Genomic DNA, 25,221 nt, shown 5'->3' with positions numbered 1-25,221 from the left:
CAGCATCTGCAGTTATTTTCTTATACTACTAGGTAGCTATGATGTTGGGTAGGTTAGGTGGCTATGATGTTGGGTAGGTTGGGGGCTATGATGTTCGGTAGGTTAGGTGGCGATGATGTTCGGTGGGTTAGGTGGCGATGATGTTCGGTGGGTTAGGTGGCTATGATGTTCGGTGGGTTAGGTGGCTATGATGTTCAGTAGGTTAGATGGCTATGATGTTGGGTGGGTTAGGTGGCTGTGATGTTGGGTAGGTTAGGTGGGCATGATGTTCAGTAGGTTAGGTGGCTGTGATGTTGGGTAGGTTAGGTGGCTATGATGTTCGGTGGGTTAGGTGGCGATGATGTTCGGTAGGTTAGGTGGCTATGATGTTCGGTAGGTTAGGTAGCTATGTACCAGCATCTGCAGTTATTTTCTTATACTACTAGGTAGCTATGATGTTGGGTAGGTTAGGTGGCTATGATGTTCAGTACGTTAGGTGGCTATGATGTTGGGTAGGTTAGGTGGCTATGATGTTGGGTAGGTTAGGTGGCTGTGATATTCGGGCAGGTTAGGTGGGTATGATGTTTGGTGGGTTAGGTGGCTATGATGTTGGGTAGGTTAGGTGGCTGTGATGTTGGGTAGGTTAGGTGGCTATCCATGATGTTGGGTAGGTTAGGTGGCGATGATGTTCGGTGGGTTAGGTGGCTATGATGTTCGGTAGGTTAGGTAGCTATGTACCAGCATCTGCAGTTATTTTGTTATACTACTAGGTAGCTATGATGTTGGGTAGGTTAGGTGGCTATGATGTTCAGTACGTTAGGTGGCTATGATGTTGGGTAGGTTAGGTGGCTATGATGTTGGGTAGGTTGGGGGCTATGATGTTCGGTAGGTTAGGTGGCTATGATGTTGGGTAGGTTAGGTGGCTATGATGTTCGGTGGGTTAGGTGGCGATGATGTTCGGTGGGTTAGGTGGCGATGATGTTCGGTGGGTTAGGTGGCTATGATGTTGGGTAGGTTAGATGGCTATCTATGATGTTGGGTAGGTTAGGTGGCTGTGATGTTGGGTAGGTTAGGTGGCTATGATGTTCGGTGGGTTAGGTGGCGATGATGTTCGGTGGGTTAGGTGGCTATGATGTTCGGTAGGTTAGGTAGCTATGTACCAGCATCTGCAGTTATTTTCTTATACTACTAGGTAGCTATGATGTTGGGTAGGTTAGGTGGCTATGATGTTCAGTACGTTAGGTGGCTATGATGTTTGGTAGGTTGGGGGCTATGATGTTGGGTAAGTTAGGTGTATTTTCGACTTACGATATTTTTGATTTACGATGGGTTTATCGGAACGTAACCCCATCGTAAATTGAGGATCGCCTGTACACGATTAGAATTGAGCCAATTAACAGTGCATAGATACATGATAAGGGAATAACGTTTAGTGTTTGGTAAAGCCAGTAAAGTCCGATCAAGGACAACTCTATCCTACACACAGGGCCAATTTTCAATTTACCGAAGCCAATTAACCTACAAACCTGTACATCTTTGGAGTGTGGGAGGAAACCGTAGAAAGCCCACGGGGTCATAGGGAGAACGTACAAACTCCGTGCAGACAGCACCCGTGGTCAGGATTGAACCCGGGTCTCTGGTGCTGTAGGGTCGCAACTCTACCGCTGTGCCACCGTGCCATCCAATATAATGTTAACTTAGACTTTAGAGATACAATGCAGTAACATGCCCTTTAACCACTGAGTCTGTGCTGACCAGCGAATACCTGATACACTAACACTAACCTGCACTTTACAGAAGCCAATTAACCTACAAACCTACAAACGTCTTTGGAGTTTGGGAGGAAACCGGAGGAAACCCACGCAGGTCACAGGTGGAGGTACAAACTCCGTGCAGTCAGGACCCGTAGTCAGGATCGAACCCGGGTCTCTGGCGCTGTGAGGCAGCAACTCTACCGCTGAGCCACCGTGCCGCCCGATGTAATGTTAATGCCTCTTCCACTGCCAGGCAGTGAATTGCCAGCCAGCCAACATCTGTAGAAGATTGTTACTCCCAACCTCCCCCTAACCTTTTGTTCTCGCTGTTTCACTTAAAACTTAAACCACCAGACTGGCGACTCTCTAATATTAGCTCCCAATTACTCTTCATTTGGTTATCAGTGTCACTCTCTCTTTTGGCTCTGCCCATGGCATAGCTGTTGCCTCTCAGAAGCAGAGGTACATCATTATCTTAGCAGTGAATAACCTTTTTGGGCGGCACGGTGGTGCAGCAGTAGTGTTGCTGCCTTACAGCGCTAGAGACCTGGGTTCGAGCCTAACTACGGGTGCTGTCTGTAAGGAGTTTGTACGTTCTCCCAGTGACCGCGTGGTTTCCTCCCACACTCCCAAAGGCGAACAGGTTTGTAGGTTAATTAGCTTTGGTAAAGTTTTAAGTTGCCCCTCGTGTGTGTAGGATAGTGTGTACGGAAGTAACCTCTGGTTGGCATGGACTCGGTGAGCCAAAGGGCCTGCATCTCTTTCAAGAGAGAGTTAGATTTAGCTTTTAGAGGTAAGGGAATCAAGGGATATGGGGAGAAAGCAGGAACGGGGTACTGATTTTAGATGATCATCCATGATCATATTGAATGGCAGTGCTGGCTCGAAGGGTTGAAAGGCCTTCTCCTGCACCAATTTTTCGATGTTTCTAAGTCTAATGTAAATTCTTGATCTCTCCTCCATCTTCAATGCTCCTGAGAAAACAATCTAAGTCTGTCCAAAAAGAAGACACAGGTGCTGGAGTAACTCAGCGGGCCAGACAGCATCTGTGGAGAACATGGATGCTGCCTGACCTGTTGAGTTACTGCAGCACTTTGTGTCTTTCTGTTTCTAAACCAGCATCTGCAGTTCCTTGTACCTCCAAGTCTGTCCAACATCTCCTTGAAGAAGGGTCTCGACCCGAAACGTCACCCATTCCTTCTCTCCCGAGATGCTGCCTGACCTGCTGAGTTACTCCAGCATTTTGTGAATAAATACCTTCGATTTGTACCAGCATCTGCAGTTATCTTCTTATTCTCCTTGTGGCCGATACCCTCTAATCCAGGCACACAATGAAATCTCTTTTGTAGGGAAGGGATTTTATTTGAGTTTGAGTTTAATTTATTGTCACGTGTACCGAGGTACCGTGAAAAGCTCTTGTTGCGTGCTAACCAGTCAGCAGAAAGACAATAGATGATTGCAATCGAGCCGTCCACAGTGTACAGACACATGATAAAGGGAAATAACGTGAATAATGTTTAGTGCAAAATAAAGTCAGGTAAAGACTGATAAAAGATAGTCCGAGGGTCTCTAATGAGGTAGATAGTAGCTCAGGATTGCTCTCTAGTTGTTGATAGGATGATTTCATTGCCTGATAACAGCTGGGAAGAAACTGTCCCTGAATCTGGAGGAGTGCACGTTTTCACACTTCTGTACCTTTTGCCCGATGGGAGAGGGGAGAAGAGGGAGTGGCCAGGGTGCGACTCGTCCTTGATTCTGCTGCTGGCCTTGCCGAGGCAGCGTGAAGTATAAACGGAGTCAATGGAAGGGAGGTTGGTTAGTGTGATGGTCAGGGCTGAAAGGACGTTGTAGTTTAGTTTAGAGATACAGCACGGAAACAGGCCCTTCGGCCCACCGAGTCCACGCCGACCGGCAATCCCTGCACACTAACACTATCCTACACACACTAGGGACAATTTACATTAATATCAAGCCAATTAACCTTCAAACCTGTATGTCTTCGGAGTGTGGGAGGAAACCAAAACTCTCGGAGAAAACCCACACAGGTCACGGGTGGGAAGTACAAACTCCGTACCGATGACACCCGTAGTCAGGATCGAACCCGGGTGCTCGGCGCTGCAAGCGCTGTAAGGCGCAGTTCTACCGCTGCGCCACCGTGCCGCACTGTATGCGCGGAGATGTGGAATCTTTAGAGTGAAATTTATGGCATTGTTTTTATCTTTGTGTCCCTCAGTTTTTCAGGATTATTACTTCTGCCCCAAAATCCAAGGGGGTGGCGAGTTTAACGGCAGCCATTCACTCAATGCGACAGAGATCGGTGCTCACCCCTGTGGCAGGGACACGGCAGTCCTCAGTCTTGTCTTGATGCTTGGCACTCTGTGGCTGGGGTACACCTTGTTCCAGTTCAAGAAAAGGTAAACACTATTGGGAACAGGACGAAACGCAAACCGCGGGAGGAACTCAGTGGGTCCAAACTCCGCCATTCAATCATGGAATTCTCTGCCTCAGAAGGCAGTGGAGGCCAATTCTCTGAATGCATTCAAGAGAGCTAGATAGAGCTCTTAAGGATAGTGTAGTCGGGGGTATGGAGAGAAGGCAGGAACGGGGTACTGATTGTGTATGATCAGCCATGATCACATTGAATGGTGGTGCTGGCTCGAAGGGCCGAATGGCCTACTCCTGCACCTATTGTCTATTGTCTATCTATTTTTCCCTCTCAACCCCATTCTCCTGCCTTCTCCCCATAAACCTCTGACACACCCGTACTATTCAAGAACCTTTCAGCCTCTGCCTTAAAATACTCAAAGTCTTAGCCTCCACAGCCTTCTGCAGCAATAATTTCCACAGATTCGCCACAGTCTGACTAAAGAAATTCCTCCTCATCTCCTTCCTAAAGGATCATCCTTTTATTCTGAGCCCTCTGGTCTCTGGTCCTAGTCTCTCCCACCAATGGAAACATCCTCGCCACATCCACATTAGCCATAGACCATAGAACAGTGCAGCTTACGGTGGCGCAGCGGTAGAGTTGCTGCCTTACAGCGCCAAAGACCCGCCTTCAATCCTGACTACGGGTGCCGTCTGTACGCAGTTTGTACGTTCTCCCCGTGACCTGCGTGGGTTTTCTCCGAGATCTTCGGTTTCCACCTACGCTCCAAAGATGTACAAGTTTGTAGGTTAATTGGCTTTTATAAATGTAAAATGTCGCTAGTGTGTGTAGGATAGTGTCAGTGTTCGGGGATCACTGGTCGGTGCAGACTCGGTGGGCCGAAGGGACTGTTTCCGCGCTGTATCTCTAAACTAAACTAAAATAGGAATACTTTTTTAGTTTAGTTTAGAGATACAGTGCGGAAACAGGCCCTTCAGCCCACCGTGTCCGCACCGACCGGCGATCACCCCTTACACTAACACCATCCTACACACGCTGGGGGACAATTTACAATTTTATCGAGGCCAATATATCGACAAACCTGTACGTCTTTGGAGTGTGGGAGGAAACCGAAGTTCTCGGAGAAAATCCGCGCAGGTCACGGGGAGAACGTACAAACTCCGTACAGACGGCGCCCGTAGTCAGGATCGAACCCGGATCTCTGGCGCTGTAAGGCAGCAACTCTATCGCTGCGTCACCATGCCGAAGATTTCATTAAATCCTTTTTTAGGAAAGTAGACAATAGACAATTGACAATATGTGCAGGAGGAGGCCATTTGGCCCTTCGAGCCAGCACCGCCATTTAATGTGATCATGGCTGATCATTCTCAATCAGTACCCCGTTCCTGCCTTCTCCCCATACCCCCTGACTCCGCTATCCTTAAGAGCTCTATCTAGTTCTCTCTTGAATGCATTCAGAGAATTGGCCTCCACAACCTTCTGAGGCAGAGAATTCCACAGATTCACCACTCTCTGACTGAAAAAGTTTTTCCTCATCTCAGTTCTAAATGGCCTACCTCTTATTCTTAAACTATGGCCCCTTGTTCTGGACTCCCCCAACATTGGGAACATGTTTCCTGCCTCTAACGTGTCCAACCCCTTAATAATCTTATACATTTCGATAAGATCCCCTCTCATCCTTCTAAATTCCAGTGTATACAAGCCTAGTCGCTCCAGTCTTTCAACATAGGAATATCGGTTTGTTTATTTTAGACAATAGACATTAGGTGCAGGAGTAGGCCATTCAGCCCTTCGAGCCAGCACCGCCATTCAATGCGATCATTCAGAGATGCTTTTCTTAATGCTTTGCTTTCTTTACAGCCCTTTTCTACATGCCCGGGTCCGTGAAACCCTCTCTGATTGTGCCTTGCCAATATCGGTGTTGGTGTTTTCATTTGTGGGATCCTACCTCTTTAGAGAAATCAAAAGTACGTTCGTTCTTTTTACTCTCTCAAACGTTCCGTGTTAACATATAACATATAACAACTACAGCATGGAAACAGGCCTGTCCGGCCCTACCAGTCCACGCCGACCATTCTCCCTGACCTAGTCTCATCTACCTGCACTCAGACCATAACCTTCCAATCCCCTCCTATCCATATACCTATCCAATTTACTCTTAAATAATAAAATCGAGCCAGCCTCCACCACTTCCACCGGAAGCCCATTCCATACAGCCACAACCCTCTGAGTAAAGAAGTTCCCCCTCATGTTACCCCTAAACCTTTGTCCCTCAATTCTGAAGCTATGTCCCCTTGTTGGAATCTTCCCCACTCTCAAAGGGAAAAGCCTACCCACGTCAACTCTGTCCGTCCCTCTCAAAATTTAAAAAACCTCTATCAAGTCCCCCTTCAACCTTCTACGCTCCAAAGAATAAAGACCCAACCTGTTCAACCTCTCTCTGTAGCCTAAGTGCTGAAACCCAGGCAACATTCTAGTAAATCTCCTCTGTACCCTCTCCATTTTGTCGACATCCTTCCTATAATTTGGCGACCAGAACTGCACACCATACTCCAGATTTGGCCTCACCAATGCCCTGTACAATTTCAACATTACATCCCAACTTCTATACTCGATGCTCTGATTTATAAAGGCAAGCATACCAAACGCCTTCTTCACCACCCTATCCACATGAGATTCCACCTTCAGGGAACAATGCACAGTTATTCCCAGATCCCTCTGTTCCACTGCATTCCTCAATTCCCTACCATTTACCCTGTACGTCCTATTTTGATTTGTCCTACCAAAATGCAGCACCTCACACTTATCAGCATTAAACTCCATCTGCCATCTTTCAGCCCACCCTTCCAAAAGGCCCAAGTCTCTCTGTAGACTTTGAAAATCTACCTCACTATCAACTACTCCACCTATCTTAGTATCATCTGCATATTTACTAATCCAATTTGCCACACCATCATCCAGATCATTAATGTAAATGACAAACAACAGTGGACCCAACACAGATCCTTGGGGCACTCCACTAGACACTGGCCTCCAACCTGACATACAAACTAATAGGTCTATAATTGCTAGGTTTACTTTTAGAACCTTTTTCACTTTGCTGTGGGGTTCATCATCATTGATGGGGAGGCAGAATTAGGCCATTCGGCTCATCAAGTCTACTCCGCAAATTGAAATCTCCCATGACCACCGTAGCATTGCCTTTTTTACGTGCCTATTTTATCTCCTGGTGTAACTTGCACCCTATATCCTGGCCACTGTTTGCTTGTGAGTAACCACCATTGGTGTCTTTTTACCCTTATAATTTCTCAGCTCCACCCACAATGGCTCTACATCTTCGGATCCTTTGTCTCCCCTTCGCTAAGGACTGATTTTCAATCCTAAACAAAAGAGCTACCCCACCCCCTCTGACCGCCTTTCGGTCTTTCCGATTTGAGGTATAATCCTGAATATTCCACTCTTGGCTCAGTTCCTCTTGCAGCCACGTCTCCGTAATGCCTACGACATCATGCCTGCCAATTTCCAACTGTGCTGCAAGTTCGTCCACCTTGTTCCTTATGCTATGCGCTTTCAAATATAACACCCTCAATCCGGTGTTGACCGCCCCTCCTCTCTCAGCCATCCCGATTTTATCCGACCGTACTCTCCTCTCCCTTTTTAAACTTACTGTCCAGTTTGTGGTTCCAGGGATATGGGGGGGGGGGGGGGGGGGGAAGACAGGCACGGGTTACTGATTGTGGATGATCAGCCATGATCACAATGAATGGCGGTGCTGGCTCGAAGGGCCAAATGGCCTCCTCCTGCACCTATTTTCTATATTTCTATGTATTTCTGGAGACTTCCGGGACCTTTCCTGCACTCTTTTTCACGTTAACTCCACGCAAACACTTCCACATTGTTGACTCCACACCCCTCTGTGAAAGTCGACAAGCTTTTATACAGAACTTTCTCACAAACTGCTAAGGTTTCGAACTTCCCAGCACAAAATGTCCTCCAAAGTGGCCACAAAATGGTTTCCACAAAGTTAGCTTCCACACCCCCCCCCCCCACTACCACAATTCTTTGGCGGCTCTGCAGAACTCTTAAAGGATAAAGAGTCGTGAAATGTGCAGCTCGCAGATAGCAAAGTTGCTTATTTAACTGTGCTGATCCTTTCCTGACGCTTTCTGTCGGTGTTATTTCTTTCTTTCAGTTACCCCGTTTAGTTATAATCCGAATAAGGCCATGTTCAATCTGGCTCCGTTTCACGTCCTCTCTGTCGGGGCGATATTTGGTGGCATGGGCCTGGGCTTCCTCCTCTCCATGCTCTTCTACTTGGAACAGAACATCGTCATGTCCTTAACAAATGCCCCTCAGCACAGGTGAGGTGTTAGAATGACCAAACTTCATCGTAAATCTGCTGTGATGTCCGTGCTGTTGTTCCTGAAGGACAACGTTACTTAAGGGCCTCGTGCAGGCAAGTGGATGAATGGTTTGACTCGTAAAGTCACACAGCATGGAAATGGGCCCTTCAGCCCAACACATCCATGTCGACCAAGATGCCCCATCTACACTAATCCTATTGCCTGTGTTCATAGGTTCTGGGAGCTGAATTAGGCCATTCGGCCCATCAAGTCTACTCCGCCATTCAATCATGGCTGATCTATCTTTCCCTCTCAACCCCATTCTCCTGCCTTTGACCCATAATCCCTGACACCCGTACTAATCAAGAATCTGTCAATCTCTGCCTTAAAAATATCCACTGACTTGGCCTCCACAGCCATCTGTGGCAATGAGTTCCACAGATTCACCAACCTCTGGGTAAATAAATTCCTTCTCATCTTTCTAAAGGTATGCCCTTTTATTCTGAGGCTATGACCTCTGGTCCTAGACTCTCCCACTAATGGAAACATCCTCTCCACATCCACTCTATCCAGGCCTTTCACTATTCGGTAAGTTTCAATGAAGTCCCCCCTCATCCTTCTAAACTCCAGTGAGTACAGGCCCAGTGCTGTCAAATACTTGGCCCATGTCCCTCTAAACTGTTCCTATCCATATCCCTGTCCAAATGTTGTTTAAATGTTACATAGAAACATAGAAAATAGGTGCAGGAGGAGGCCATTCGGCCCTTCGAGCCATTGTGATCATGGCTGATTGTCCCCAATCAATAACCCTTGCCTGCCTTCTCCTCATATCCCTTGATTCCACTAACCCCTAGAGCTCTATCTAACTCTCTCTTAAATCCATCCAGTGATTTGGCCTCTGCTGCCCTCTGTTGCAGAGAATTCCACAAATTCACAACTCTCTGGGTGAAAATGTTTTTTCTCACCTCAATTTTAAATGGCCTCCCCTTTATTCTAAGACTACAATGTTGTTGTAGTACCTGCCTCAACTACCTCCTCTGGCATTCGTTCCATACGCCCACACCCTCTAAGTGGACAATTTGCCCCTTGGGTTTTGAAAAACCTTGCCCCTCCCTCCTTAAATCTATGTCTTCAGGTTATTATTCCCCCTACCCTGGGTAAAAGTCTCTGAACATTTACCCCATCTATTCCCATCATGATTTTATATACCTGTATAAGATCACCCCTCAATCTCCTGCACTCTAGGTAATGAGGTCCCAGCCTGCCCAACCTCTCCCTATAGTTCAGGTCTTTGGGTCCGAGCAACATCCTTGTAAATATCTGTACTCTGTCCAGCTTAACAACACCCTTCCTATAACAGTGTGACCAAAAGTGAACACAGTTAATGTGGTTGAGAGGAAAAGATAGATCAGCCATGATTGAATGGTGGAGTAGACTTGATGGGCCGAATGGCCTAATTCTGCTCCTAGAACTTAACGAACATGAATTAAAGAGTTTAGGCCTCTTTACTATCTTGAAAATGGAAGGGTCAACTCACCACTCCATCCACTAACCACTTCCTCCAATGATTGTGCGGCACGGTGGTGCAGCGGTAGAGTTGCTGCCTTACAGCGAATGCAGCGCCGGAGACTCGGGTTCGATCCTGACTACGGGCGCCGTCTGTACGGAGTTTGTACGTTCTCCCAGTGACCTGCGTGGGTTTTCACCGAGATCTTCGGTTTCCTCCCACACTCCAAAGACGTACAGGTATGTAGGTTAATTGGCTGGGTAAAATGTAAAAATTGTCCCTAGTGGGTGTAGGATAGTGTTAATGTGCGGGGATCGCTGGGCGGCACGGACTCGGTGGGCCGAAGGGCCTGTTTCCGCGCTGTATCTCTAAATCGCAATTTCCTTGCAGACTAAAGAAAGGCACAGGCTATCACTGGGACATCTTCCTTGTGGGCATTATTAACATCGCGTTGTCCATCTTTGGGCTGCCATGGGTGCACTCGGCGTTCCCCCATTCCCCCTTGCACGTCCGAGCCCTGGCCTTCGTGGAGCAGAGGGTGGAGAACGGTCATCTCTATGAGACGTAAGTTGACAACCTCTCCATTTGTGTTGCGTCTATGAGTTGCTTCTCTTTATCGTTATTTAGCTTTCTAGGCTGCCTTAACATAGAACATGGAACAGCACAGCACAGGAACGGGTCTTTCGGCCCACAATGTTTGTGCCCAGTTATGCTGATCTCATCTGCCTGCACGTTCATAAGTGATAGGAGCAGAATTTCGACATTCGGCCCATCAAGTCTACTCCGCCATTCAATCAAAGCTGCTCTATCTCTCCCTCCTAATCCCATTCTCCTGACTTCTCCCCGTAACCCCTGACACCCGTAGTGATCACGTAATGTATTTCTGCCTTAAATATATCCATTGCCTTGGCTTCCAGAGCCTTCTGTGGCAAAGAATTCCACAGATTCACCACCCTCTGACTAAAGAATTTTCTCATCATCTCCTTCCTAAAGGAACGTCCTTTAATTCTGAGGCTGTGACCACGTCACATGATCCATTTTGTCCTATCCCTGCACTTCCACGTGCCTATCCAAAATCCTCCAAAACACCTCAACCGTATCTGCCTCCACCACCACCACCACACCTGGCAATTTGTTCCAGACCCCCACCATCTCCATTACCCCACACATCTCCACTAAACTTTCCCCCTCTCACCTAATAGACATGCCCTCTAGAGTTGGACATTTCCACCCTGGAAAAAAGTCTCAGACTGTCTACCCTATCTATGCTTAGTCATAGAGTCATCCAGCGCAAACATAGAAACATAGAAAATAGGTGCAGGAGGCCTTCGAGCCTGCACCGCCATTCAATATGATCATGGCTGATCATCCAGCTCAGTAACCTGTACCTGCCTTCTCCCCATACCCCCTGATCCCTTTAGCCACAAGGGCCACATCTAACTCCCTCTTAAATATAGCCAATGAACTGGCCTCAACTACCTTCTGTGGCAGAGAATTCCACAGACTCACCACTCTCTGTGTGAAGAAATGTTTTCTCATCTCAGTCCTAAAAGACTTCCCCCTTATCCTTAAGCTGTGACCCCTGTTTCTGGACTCCCCCAACATCGGGAACAATCTTCCCACATCTAGCCTCTCCAACCCCTTAAGAATTTTATATGTTTCTATAAGAAAACAGGCCCTTCAGCCCAACTTGGCCGTGCCGGCCACCGGGCCCCATCTACACTAGTCTATGACTCTCTGACTAGTCCCACCTGCCTGCTTATGGCCCATAATCTATTCCTCTCATATTTTTACGTAGTTACTTCAAGTCAACTCTCAACCCCGGGATGGCGGGACTGTCATGTGAGGAAAGATTGGAAAGACTGGGCTTGTATTCACTGGAATTTAGAAGTACGAGAGGGGATCTCAGAGAAACATATAAAATTATAAAAGGACTGGGCAAGCTGGATGCAGGAAATATGTTCCCAATGTTGGGGGAGTCCAGAACCAGGGGACACAGTCTAAGAATAAAGGGGAGGCCATTTAAAACTGATGTGAGAAAAAATGTTTCCTCCCAGAGAGTTGTGAATTTGTGGAATTCCTTGCCACAGTGGAGACCAATTCACTGAATTAATTTAAAAGAGAGTTAGATGGAGCTCTAGGGGCTAGCGGAATCAAGGGGTATGGGGAGAAGGCAGGTAGGCTTACTGATTGTGGATGATCAGCCATGGTCACAATCGATGGTGGTGCTGGCTCGAAGGGCCAAATGGCCTCCTCCTGCACCTGTTTTCTATGTTTCTATAACCTCCAAACTGCAAATGCTGGAATCTTGAGCAAAACACAATAGTCAATAGTCAATTTATTTGTCACATACACATAAATGTGCAGTGAAATGAAAAATTACCCGCAGTTCAACAATAAGACCAATAAGAATAATCAATAAAAATGCAATAACACATACAATTATAAACCAACACCAAACAAAAGAAACATCCATCACAGTGAGTCTCCTCCAGTCCCCTCCTCACTGTGATGGAAGGCCAGAATGTCTTTTTCTCTTCCCCTGCCGTCTTCTCCCGCGGTCAGGCTGTTGGAGTTGCCACGTCGGGGAGCAAAGTGCTAGTGTAACTTTGAAGAAGGGTGCCGACCCGAAATATCGCTTATGCATTCTAACCGCAGGTGCTGCCTGACCCACTGAGTTGCTCCAGCGCTTTGTTTTGTTGCCCAACAACTGGGGGGGCATGAATAAATGTTATTTGGACTCGTTTAGTTTAGTGATACAGTGCCGAGACAGGCCCTTCGGCCCACTGAGTCCGCGCCAACCAGCAATCCCCGCACACGAACACCAGCCTACACACGCGAGGGACAATTTTACAGTTGTCTCAAGCTAATTAACCTAGAAACCTATACGTCTTTGGAGTGCGGGAGGTAACTGGGGTTCCTGGAGAAAACCCATGCAGGTCTCGGGGAGAACGGACAAACTCCATACAGACAGCACCCGTAGTCAGGATCAAACCTGTATCTCTGGCGCTGTAAGACAGCAACTCTACCGCTAGGCCACCGGTTACTTGTTGATGATAATTGTTTGCACCCAATTATTAGTTGGGGTGCAAAGCACCAAGGCAAATTCCTTGTATGTATACATACTTGGCTAATAAAATGTATTCAATTCAATTCATTTATTCAATTCAACTCGTGGCCTGAAAGGCTGATGTAGGCAGAAATCCTGATCACGGATCAATAGACAATAGGTGCAGGAGTAGGCCATTCGAGCCAGCACCGCCATTCAATGGGATCATGGCTGATCATTCTCAATCAGTACCCCGTTCCTGCCTTCTCCCCGTACCCCCTGACTCCACTATCCTTAAGAGCTCTATCTAGCTCTCTCTTGAATGCATTCAGAGAATTGGCCTCCACTGCCTTCTGAGGCAGTGAATTCCACAGGATCGTGTCAGAGAGCGGTTCAGTATGGAAACAGGCCCTTCATCCCATCTTGTCCATACCCAGTTGGCATTCTGGGATAGTCCTACCTGCCTGCATTTAGCCCATAGCCCTCTAAATACCTCCTCTCCACGTGTCTGTCCAAATGTCTTTTGAAAATCGTAGTTGTATCTGCCTCTGCAGCCCCCCAGCTCATTACAGATACAGACTGCCCTCCAAGTGAAAAAGTTGTCATTGAGGCACTCTTAAAACTTCCCTCTCACCTTGCGTCCACGCCCTATAATTTAATTCCTGGGGAGAAAGACTGTGAGTGTTTATTCATCCCACCCCCCCGAACATACATCTCAATAAGTCACTCCTTTACGCTTTCTACGTTACAAAGAAAAAAATCCCATCCTATCCAATGCCGCACTATAACACAAGCCAATAAGCCCAGGAAACATCCTGGTGAATATTTACAGCAGAGTTTTGTGGCTGGGCGATTGCACTTCCTGCACAGGAGGTGGCAGCAGAGGTTGAACAATGGAACTTGATACATTTGAAGGAAACTTTGTAGGATTCCAGGAAAAGGATAGGGAATTTGGTCAACCAGAAGCATCACCTATCCATGTTCTCCAGAGATACTGCATGGCCTGCTGAGTTACTCCAACACTGTGTCCTACATTGATTTAGATTTAGAGATACTGCGCGGAAGCAGGCTCTTCGGCCCACCGAGTCCAGCGATCCCCGCACATTAACACTATCCTACACACACTAGGGACAATTTTTACATTTTACCCAGTCAATTAACCTACATACCTGCGTGGGTTTTCTCCAGGATCTCTGGTTTCCTCCCACACTCCGAAGACGTACAGGTTTGTAGGTTAATTGGCTTTGGTAAAAATTGTAAGTTGTCCCTTGTGTGTGCGTGTGTGTGTAGGATAGGCCTCGATGGGCCAAAGGGCTTGTTTCTGCACTGTGTCTCTAAATTAAACTACACTACACTAAACTAAACTATGAACTAAATAAACAAAGGTAGCAATTTTCTCTATCCAAAATCATTTTACTTTTCCTGAATGGGTTAGACAATAGACAATAGGTGCAGGAGGAGGCCATTCGGCCCTTCGAGCCAGCACCGCCATTCAATGTGATCATGGCTGATCATTCTCAATCAGTACCCCGTTCCTGCCTTCTCCCCATACCCCCTGACTCCGCTATCCTTCAGAGCTCTATCTAGCTCTCTCTTGAATGCTCTCTTATGTAGGGGGGGGGGGGGAGATTAGGGTTAGGAGATCAGCCATGATTGAATGGTCGGAGTAGAATTGATGGGCCGAATGGCCTAATTCTGCTCCTATCACTTATGATCTTCTGAATTGAAACGTGCTTGTTAACCTCTTGTGTACTTTCCCCCTTGTGCATCTCAGGATAGTCCACGTGAGGGAGACCCGGGTGTCTGCCCTTGTGGCCCACATACTGGTGGGCATCTCGCTTCTCATGCTACCCGTCCCCCTCCAGTGGATTCCAAAGCCCGTCTTGTACGGCCTCTTTCTCTACGTCTCCGTCACGTCCATCGACGGGTGCCAGTTCTTTGAAAGACTGGCTCTTCTCTTCACAGAGCAGGTAAAGGCCATCGGCATGATCGAGGACCAGACTCGCCCCAACCCGCTCCCTCGTCTCTGGTTACCGGTACTCCCCCAGGTTATGATGGTTCGACCAGCGATGGCTCGACTCTGCGACGGTGCAAACGGCAGGGACCCGTAGCGATCCGCCGCTCGCATCCGGACACGTGATCGCGCGTTTTCTAGGGGGAGTGTTTGCTAGTGCTGTCGGGGAGGATTTAAACTAATGTGGCAGGGGGATGGGAGCTGGAGCAGAGAGACAGAGGGGTGTAAAATGAGGGTAGAAGCAACAGGTAGCAAGGTGAAAAGTAAAAGTGGCAGGCAGACAAATCCGGGGCAAAAATCAAAAAGGGCCACTTTTCAACATAATCGTACAAGGGGTAAGAGAGTTATAAAAACAAGCCTGAAGGCTTTGTGTCTCAATGCAAGGAGTATACGTAATAAGGTGGATGAATTAAATGTGGAGATAGTTATTAATGATTATGATATAGTTGGGATTACGGAGACATGGCTCCAGGGTGACCAAGGCTGGGAGCTCAACATCCAGGGATATTCTATATTCAGGCGGGATAGACAGAAAGGAAAAGGAGGTGGGGTAGCGTTACTGGTTAGAGAGGAGATTAAAGCAGTGGAAAGGAAGGACATTAGCTTGGAGGAAGTGGAATCGATATGGGTAGAGCTACGAAACACTAAGGGGCAGAAAACGCTAGTGGGAGTTGTGTACAGGCCACCTAACAGCAGTAGGGAGGTTGGGGATGGCATCAAGCAGGAAATTAGAAATGCATGCACTAAAGGCGCAGCAGTTATAATGGGTGACTTCAATCTACATATAGATTGGGTGAACCAAACTGACAGGGGTGCTGAGGAAGAGGATTTCTTGGAATGTTTGAGAGATGGTTTTCTAAACCAACATGTCGAGGAACCAACGAGAGAACAGGCCATTCTAGACTGGGTATTGAGTAATGAGGAAGGGTTAGTTAGCAGTCTTGTTGTGCGAGGCCCCTTGGGCAAGAGTGATCATAATATGGTAGAGTTCTTCATTAAGATGGAGAGTGACAAAGTCGATACAGAAACAAGTGTTCTGAACTTAAAGAAAGGTAACTTTGAGGGTATGAGGCGTGAATTGTCCAAGATAGACTGGCGATTGATGCTGAAAGGGTTGACGGTGGACATGCAATGGAAGGCATTTAAAGGTCGCATGGATGAACTACAACAAGTGTTCATCCCAGTTTGGCAAAAGAACAAACCAGGAAAGGTAGTGCATCCGTGGCTAACAAGGGAAATGAAGGATAGTATTAAAACAAAAGATGAAGCATACAGATTAGCCAGAAAAAGTAGCATACCAGAGGACTGGGAGAAATTCAGAGTCCAGCAGAGGAGGACAAAGGGCTTAATTAAGAAAGGGAAAATAGATTATGAGGGAAAACTGGCAAGGAACATAAAAACTGACTGCAAAAGCTTTTATAGATATGTGAAGAGAAAAAGATTAGTTAAGGCAAATGTAGGTCCCTTGCAGTCGGAAACAGGTGAATTGATCATAGGGAACAAGGAGATGGCAGACCAATTGAACAAATACTTTGGTTCTGTCTTCACTAAGGAAGACATAAACCGTCTGCCGGAAATAGCGGGGGACCGGGGGTCTAAAGAGATGGAGGAACTGAGGGAAATCCAGGTTAGTCGGGAAGTGGTGTTCGGTAAATTAAATGGATTAAAGGCAGATAAATCCCCAGGGCCAGATAGGCTGCATCCCAGAGTGCTTAAGGAAGTAGCCTCAGAAATAGTGGATGCATTAGTGATAATTTTTCAAAACTCTTTAGATTCTGGAGTAGTTCCTGAGGACTGGAGGGTAGCTAATGTAACCCCACTTTTTAAAAAGGGAGGGAGAGAGAAAACGGGGAATTATAGACCAGTTAGCCTAACATCGGTAGTGGGGAAAATGCTAGAGTCAGTTATTAAAGATGTGATAGCATTACATTTGGAAAGTGGTGAAATCATCGGACAAAGTCAGCATGGATTTACCAAAGACGAATCTTATAGAATTTTTCGAGGATGTAACTAGTAGAGTGGATAAGGGAGAACCAGTCGATGTGTTATATCTGGACTTTCAGAAGGCCTTCGACAAGGTCCCACATAGGTGATTGGGGTACAAACTTAAAGCACACGGTATTGAGGGTTCAGTGTTGAGGTGGATAGAAAATTGGTTGGCGGACAGGAAGCAAAGAGTAGGAATAAACGGGTCCTTTTCGGAATGGCAGGCAGTGACAAGTGGGGTACCGCAAGGCTCAGTGCTGGGACCCCAGTTATTTACAGTGTATATTAATGATTTGGACGAGGGAATTGAATGCAACATCTCTAAGTTTGCGGATGACACGAAGCTGGGTGGCAGTGTTAGCTGCGAGGAGGATGCTAGGAGGCTGCAGAGTGACTTGGATAGATTAGGCGAGTGGGCAAATGCATGGCAGATGCAATATAATGTGGATAAATGTGAGGTTATCCACTTTGGCGGCAAGAACAGGAAAGCAGAGTATTACCTGAATGGTGACCGATTGGGAGAAGGGGAGATGCAACGTGACCTGGGTGTCATGGTGCACCAGTCATTGAAGGCAAGCATGCAGGTGCAGCAGGCAGTGAAGAAAGCGAATGGTATGTTGGCATTCATAGCAAGAGGATTTGAGTTTAGGAGCAGGGAGGTTCTGCTGCAGTTGTACAGGGCCTTGGTGAGACCGCACCTGGAGTATTGTGTGCAGTTTTGGTCTCCTAACCTGAGGAAAGACGTTCTTGCCTTAGAGGGAGTACAGAGAAGGTTCACCAGATTGATCCCTGGGATGGCGGGACTTACATATGAGGAAAGACTAGATAGACTGGGCTTGTACTCGCTGGAATTTAGAAGACTGAGGGGGGATCTTATAGAAACATATAAAATTCTTAAGGGGTTGGAGAGGCTAGATGCGGGAAGATTGTTCCCGATGTTGGGGGAGTCCAGAACCAGGGGTCACAGCTTAAGGATAAGGGGGAAGTCTTTTAGGACCGAGATGAGAAAACATTTCTTCACACAGAGAGTGGTGAGTCTGTGGAATTCTCTGCCACAGAAGGTAGTTGAGGCCAGTTCATTGGCTATATTTAAGAGGGAGTTAGATGTGGCCCTTGTGGCTAAAGGAATCAGGGGGTATGGAGAGAAGGCAGGTACAGGCTACTGAGCTGAATGATCAGCCATGATCATATTGAATGGCGGTGCAGGCTCGAAGGGCCGAATGGCCTACTCCTGCACCTATTTTCTATGTTTCTATGTTTTCAACGCGTTTCGACTTTCGGTTTCCGATGGGTTTCTCGGAACAGAACCCAGCCGGAGCTGAGGAGTACCTGTATTGAGGTCCCCTTCCTGCCGATCCGAAGCTTGGGATGGGTGCACGGATAGAGTGGATGCGGAGAGAATATTTCCACTCGTGGGAGAGTCTAGGACCAGAGGCCACAGCCTCAGAATTAAAGGACGCACCTTTGGCAAGAAAAGGAGGAATATCTTTGGTCAGAGGGAGGTGAATCTGTGGAATCCATTGCCACAGACGGCTGTGGAGGCCAAGTCAATTTTTAATGCGGAGATTGATAGATTCTTGATTAGTACGAGGGTCGGGGGTTATGGGGAGAAGGCGGGCTTTTTCTCCCCTCTCCCATCTGGCAAGAGGTACAGAAGTTTGAAATTTGTACTGTATGGTTCCATGCACCCATGCACAAGTCACAGAAAATTTTAATTGTGGTCACGGGAGGAATGTGTCACAATACACAGTGCATCGCACCCTGCTGCGTATGGGGCTGCACACGGAGGACCAACAGCATATTAGGCAGGTGGTCATAATGTTTTGGCTCATCAGGACATAATGTTTTTGCTGATTGGTGTACATGCAAAACACAAACTGCTGGAGTAACTCGGCAGGTCAGGCAGCATCTGTGGAGGAAATGGACAGACGATGTTTCCGGTTGGGACTTTTCTTCAGACTCTTCACTCAGTCTGAAGAGGAATCCTGCCTGTCCAGTTCTCCTCAGTTTAGTTTTGCATAGGGATACAGCACAGAAACGGGCCCCTCCACACTGAGCAGCAATCCCTGCACACTGGCATTATCCCACACACCAGGGACAATTGCCGAAGAAGCCAATTAACCTACAAACCCGCACGTCGTGTGTGGGACGAAGCCTGAGCACCCGGAGGAAACCCACGCGGTCACGGGGAGAACGTACAAACCCATTACAGACAACACCCATTGTCAGGGCCGAACCCGGGCCTCTGGCGCCGTAAGGCAGCAACTGCCGCTGCGCCACAGATGCTGCCTGACCTGCAGAGTTCCTGCAGCTTTTTATTTTATGGTCGCAGTATCAGCATCTGCAGTTTCTTGCCCACTGTGATAATAGACAATAGACAATAGGTGCAGGAGTAGGCCCTTCGGCCCTTCGAGCCAGCACCGCCATTCAATGTGATCATGGCTGATCATTCTCAATCAGTACCCCGTTCCTGCCTTCTCCCCATACCCCCTGACTCCGCTATCCGTAAGAGCTCGATCCAGCTCTCTCTTGAATGCATTCAGAGAATTGGCCTCCACTGCCTTCTGAGGCAGAGAATTCCACAGATTCACAACTCTGACTGAAAAAGTTTTTCCTCATCTCAGTTCTAAATGGCCTACCCCTTATTCTTAAACTGTGGCCCCTGGCTCTGGACTCCCCCAACATTGGGAACATGTTTCCTGCCTCTGACGTGTCCAACCCCTTAATAATCTTATACGTTTCGATAAGATCTCCTCTCATCCTTCTAAATTCCAGTGTATACAAACCTAGTCGCTCCAGTCTTTCAACATATGACAGTCCCGCCATTCCGGGAATTAACCTGTTGTTAACCTGTTGATGTTTTGAAGCAGGTTCTGGTGCAGGTGGCTCTCCAAGTTAATATGCCTGGCAACATCGTGGTTACCTAGCATCAAGACATGATTGGATCCGAGATGGCACCCAACCCAGGCCACTCTTTGTGTGCTGGTCACAGAGGTGGATCTGCAATCACGCATTACAATCGCTCCACTCTTTTAAATCTCTACTCTGACATCACGAAATCCTCATGTTATTCCCCTTATCACGTACCTGCACACTGCGGAAGGCTTGATTGTAATCGTGTGTTGTCTTTCCGCTGACTTGTTGGCACGCAACAAAAGGTTTCCACTGTACCTCGGCACTCCTCAGGGCGGTCACGGTGGCGCAGCGGTAGAGTTGCCGCCTTACAGCGAATGCAGCGCCGGAGACCCGGGTTCGATCCCGACTACGGGCGCTGTCTGTACGGAGTTTGTACGTTCTCCCCGTGACCTGCGTGGGTTTTCTCCAAGATCTTCGGTCTCCTCCCACACTCCAAAGACGTACATGCTTGTAGGTTAATTGGCTGGGCAAATGTAAAAATTGGCCCTTGTGGGTGTAGGATGGTGTTAATGTGCGGGGATCGCTGGTCGGCGCGGACCTAAACTAAACTAAACTAAACATGACAATTAACTAATGACTAATCCTGACTGTGGGTGCTGGCTGTACGGAGTTTGTACGTTCTCCCCGTGACCGCGTGTTTTTCCCCAGGTGCTCCGGTTTCCCCCACACTCCAATGATTTGCAGGTTAATTGGCTTCGGTTTTTAAAAAATTGTAACTGTGTTGCATAGCGCTAGTGTACGGGGATCGCTGATCGGCACTAGTGGGCCACAGGGCCTATTTCCTCACAGTATCTCTAAACTAAACTACACCAAACTAGCTTGACAAATGATCCTGTATTCAATTCTCAGCAGAGCCATTTTAAACTGTTAATTGATTGAATCTGGAATAAAAAGCTAGGATCAATACTCAGCAGTCAAGAAGCTATTAGATTGCTGTTAAAACCAATTCAGTTCACTCATCAAAAACCACAAAGTACTCGAGCTGGAAAGGGTACAGATAAGATTTGCCAGGACTAGAGGGTCTGAGCTGTAGGGACAGGTTGAGTAGGCTGGGTCTCTATTTCTTGCAGAGCAGGGGTGATCTTGTAGAGGTGTGTAAAATCATGAGAGGAGTAGATTGGGTCGATGCACAGAGTCTCTTGCCCAGAGTAGGGGAATCGAGGACCAGAGGCATAGGTTTAAGGTGAAGGGGAAAAGATTCAATGGGAATCTGAGGGGTAACGTTTACAGACTGAAGAAAGGTCTCCAGCCGATATGTCACCATCAGTCCGAAGAAGGGTCTCAACACAAAAAACGTCACCCATTCCTTCTCTCCAGAGATGCTGCCTGTCCCACTGAGTTACTCCAGCATTTTGTGTCTATCTTCGATTTAAACTAACATCTGCAGTTCCTTCCTAAGCTAACGGGCAACCAGAACTACACGTGATATTACAAATGCCGTCTAGCGAAAGTGCTCTAAAACTGCAACGTGGCTTCCTGACTCTTATACTCGATGCCACGACCGATGAAGGCAGGCATGCTAGATGTAGGAAAATGTTCCCAATGTTGGGGGAGTCCAGAACCAGGGGCCACAGTCTAGGAATAAAGGGGAGGCCATTTAAAACTGAGGTGAGAAAAAACTTTTTCACCCAGAGAGTTGTGAATTTGTGGAATTCTCTGCCACAGAAGGCAGTGGAGACCAATTCACTGGATGAATTTAAAAGAGAGTTAGATAGAGCTCTGGGGGCTAGTGGAATCAGGGGATATTGGGAGAAGGCAGGCACGGGTTTACTGATTGTAGATAATAGACAATAGGTGCAGGAGGAGGCCATTCGGCCCTTTGAGCCAGCACCGCCATTCAATGTGATCATAGCTGATCATTCTCAATCAGTACCCCGTTCCTGCCTTCTCCCCATACCCCCTGACTCCGCTATCCTTAAGAGCTCTATCTAGCTCTCTCTTGAATGATAAGCCATGATCACAATGAATGGCGGTGCTGGCTCGAAGGGACAAATGGCCTCCTCCTGCACCTATTTTCTATGTTTCTATGTTTGATACCGCCCAAAGATCCCGCATAATTACTGGTCTTCAATTTCTGGATGGCGACCTGATTGTTTCATTTGTTTGCATTGTGGTCTAGACCTCCTATCCCCCCACGCACTACATCAGGAGGGTCCCACAGAGGAAGATCCATTACTTCACTGGAATCCAGGTGATCGAGGTCGTCATCCTCTGCGGCTTTGGAATGGCCCCACTTCCGTACTTGAAGATGGTCTTCCCACCCATCATGCTGGCAATGGTCCCCATCAGGTTAGTGTTTCCATAAGATGCAGGGGAAAAGATTTAATCGGAACCTGAGGGGCAACGTTTTCACACAAAGGTTTGTGGGCGTATGGAGCAAGCTGCTAGAGGAGGTAGTTGAGGCTGGGACTATCCCAACGTTTAAGAACCATTTAGACAAGTACATGGATAAGAGGACAGGTTTGGAAGAATATGGGCTAAACGCGGGCAGGTGGGACTAGTGTAGCTGGGACATTGTTGGCCGGTGTGGGCAAGTTGGTCCGAAGGGCCTGTTTCCACACTGTATCACTCTATGACTAAGTTGGTTGGCAGACAGGAAACAAAGAGTGTGAATAAAGGGGTCCCTGTCAGAACGGCAGGCAGTGGCGAGTGGAGTCAGGGGGTATGGGGAGAAAGCAGGGACGGGGTACTGATTGAGAATGATTGCCTATTGACTATTACTGATTGAGAATGATCAGCCATGATCACATTGAATGGCGGTGCTGGCTCGAAGGGTCAAATGGCCTCCTCTTGCACCTATTTTCTATGTTTCTATCCTTCCTGTAATGGGGTGTCATCTACTGCATCTGTGTTTCCGATGTGGGCTCCTGTACATCGGTGAGACCAAACATAGACTCGGCGACCGTTTCGCTGAACGCCTATGTTCGGTCTGCCTGGGCCAACCATTTCAACTCCCCTTCCCATTCCCACACTGATCTTTCCATCCTGGGCCTCCATTGCCAGAGTGAGGCCACACACAAATTGGTGGAACAGCACCTCATATTTCGCTTGGGCAGCTTACACCCTAGCGGTATGAAGATAGGATTCTCTAATTTTAAGTAACTTCATCTCATACTCTCCTCCCTTCCACCCTCCGTCCTTGCTCCCTTCCTCCTCTTGAATAGTTTTACTAGTTCCACAGTTCCCCACATTGTTTCTCTTGTGACCACACCTTCCTGAGCCAACAAAGGACCTACCAAGTACAGCCTTGCCTAAGGTCATTTGTGGCCGCCCCTGATTAGTCCTGGTCTTTTTCCGCCTCCAGCCCTTCACCTCCCCCACCCCCTACTTTGATTCTGACGAAGGGTCCCGACCTGAAACGTCATTTTTATCCTGACCTGTGTGACCTGCTGAGTTACCCCAGCACTTCATGTCTGTCTTTGGTATAAACCAGCATCTGCAGTTCTTCGTTTCCACATTTTCATAAATTCATAAGTCGTAGGAGCAGAATTAGGCCATTTGGTCCACTCCGCCATTCAATCATGGCTGATCTATCTCTCCCTCCTAACTCCATTCTCCTGATCCCGAATTCAATCCTGATCTTTAGCTCTATCTGTGTGGTGTATTCTTGTGACCTTGTGGGTTTCCTCCAGGAGTCCCGGTACCATGTTACTGGAGCAGAATTAGGCCATTCAGCCCATCAAGTCTATTCCGCCATTCAACCATATCTGATCTATCTTTCCCTTTCAACCCCATTCTCCTGCCTTCTCCCCGTAACCCCAGACACCCTTACGAATCGAGAATTTAGCAATCTCCACCTTAAAAATATCAAATGACTTGGCCTCCACATCCTTCTGTGGCGATGAATGCCAAAGATTCACCACCCTCTGACTGAAGAAATTTCTCCTCATCACCTTTCTAAAGGTGCGGCCTTTCATTCTGAGGCGGTGCTGGCTCGAAGGGCCAAATGGCCTACTCCTGCACCTATTGTCTATTGTCCACTAGTGGGAGAGTCTAGGACCAAAGGCCACACCTTGACAATAGACAATAGGTGCAGGAGTAGACCATTCTGCCCTTCGAGCCAGCACCGCCATTTCACATCCACACTATCCAGCTTCCTCTCCTCATCCACGCTCCCCATTTTGAGCGGCACCCAATACTCCGTACGCGTGGGGGGTCACTCAATGGAAGATTGGCCAAGCGGAACTGCGCGTGGAAGCCTCACCTTTCCGCCCTCTCCTTCTGCACAGGTGCCTCCTCCTTCCCAAGATCATCGGAGCCAAGTATTTGGACGCGATGGACGCGGACCATTAAAGGACAGCCGTGGTCGGGGTCTCTGAGCTCGGGGGCCTGGGGTAATGGGGTGTGCCTGGAGGAAGTGTCTTTGTATGTTTGCTGCTTATGTCGAACGACCAGCCTGAAGTGTTTGGGCATTGAATGAAGAAAGTGACTGGCCTGGATTGCCGCCCATCTGGAATTGAAGGGGGGGGGGGGGTGGGGGGGGGGGGAGAGGGCGCACACCTGGAGCCATCCTGGAAGTAGACATTGTCCTGCTGCTCAAGGAGGAAGCTTCCTCTCCCAGCTCCTGATGGAAGATGCAAACCAGACCACAAAAATGCTGACCCCCCCCCCCCCCCCCCCCCATCTCCACTGCCCGCGCACGAACACGTTTATACCGTACACACGTCCTCCATTACAATCAAGTTGGAAGCAGGTTGTAAATGAAAAAAGGCACCAAAGTACTGGAGTAACTCAGCACGTCAGGCAGCAACTCTGGAGAAGATGAGACATCGCGACCTTACAGCATCTGAAACGTCACCTATCCATGTTCTCCAGAGACGCTGCCTGACCCGCTGAGATACTCCAGCACTCTGTGTCTCCAGCACTTTGTGTCTTCTTTGGATTAACCAGCATCTGCAGTTCCTTGTGTCTGTAAATGTCAACAGTTTATTTCTACCACAGTGCCAGAACCCAGAGCCAATTTGATACTGTAATACATCATATTGATCATTGGTTTCATGTTTAATGTCTGATTGATATTGGCTTTGGTGAAACGGAGAAATTAAAATTCTGGATGCGTTTTCTAAAGTATTCATCTTGTTTTTTTTATTTCCCCCCCCCTCCCCCCCCACAAATTGGAATGGGGTAACACAAGGTGAGTTTGTGTTGAAGGGTTTATTTGGTGTACAGTGTTCAGTTTTGGTCACCCTGCAGTAGGAAGGTTGTCATTAAGATGGGAGTGCAGGGAAGATTAACGAGGATGTGCTTGGACCTGAGGGCCTGAGATCCAGGGAGAGGTTGACCTAGG

At 47.7% G+C, this 25,221-nt stretch overlaps 1 protein-coding gene across 6 annotated transcripts in view; it reads left to right on the top strand.

Moving 5' to 3' along the window:
- slc4a11 (solute carrier family 4 member 11) overlaps positions 1-24,982 on the top strand; it is a 144,147-nt gene extending 119,165 nt beyond the window's left edge. For all 6 annotated transcript variants that reach the window (XM_078408815.1, XM_078408790.1, XM_078408798.1 and 3 more), the window contains 7 exons: positions 3,967-4,147; positions 5,980-6,086; positions 8,312-8,480; positions 10,360-10,533; positions 14,793-14,988; positions 22,054-22,223; positions 24,164-24,982. In XM_078408815.1, the coding sequence (XP_078264941.1) occupies positions 3,967-4,147; positions 5,980-6,086; positions 8,312-8,480; positions 10,360-10,533; positions 14,793-14,988; positions 22,054-22,223; positions 24,164-24,227 (1,061 nt within the window). In that variant the 3' untranslated portion in view covers positions 24,228-24,982. The remainder of the gene's footprint in view (positions 1-3,966; positions 4,148-5,979; positions 6,087-8,311; positions 8,481-10,359; positions 10,534-14,792; positions 14,989-22,053; positions 22,224-24,163) is intronic.
- The last annotated feature ends 239 nt before the right edge of the window (positions 24,983-25,221 follow it).

This window comes from Rhinoraja longicauda, chromosome 1 (genome assembly GCF_053455715.1).
Source record: "Rhinoraja longicauda isolate Sanriku21f chromosome 1, sRhiLon1.1, whole genome shotgun sequence".
Lineage (NCBI taxonomy): Eukaryota > Metazoa > Chordata > Chondrichthyes > Rajiformes > Arhynchobatidae > Rhinoraja > Rhinoraja longicauda.
The sequence above is the reverse complement of the archived record's forward strand: the minus strand, read 5'-3'. Positions and strand labels throughout refer to the sequence as shown.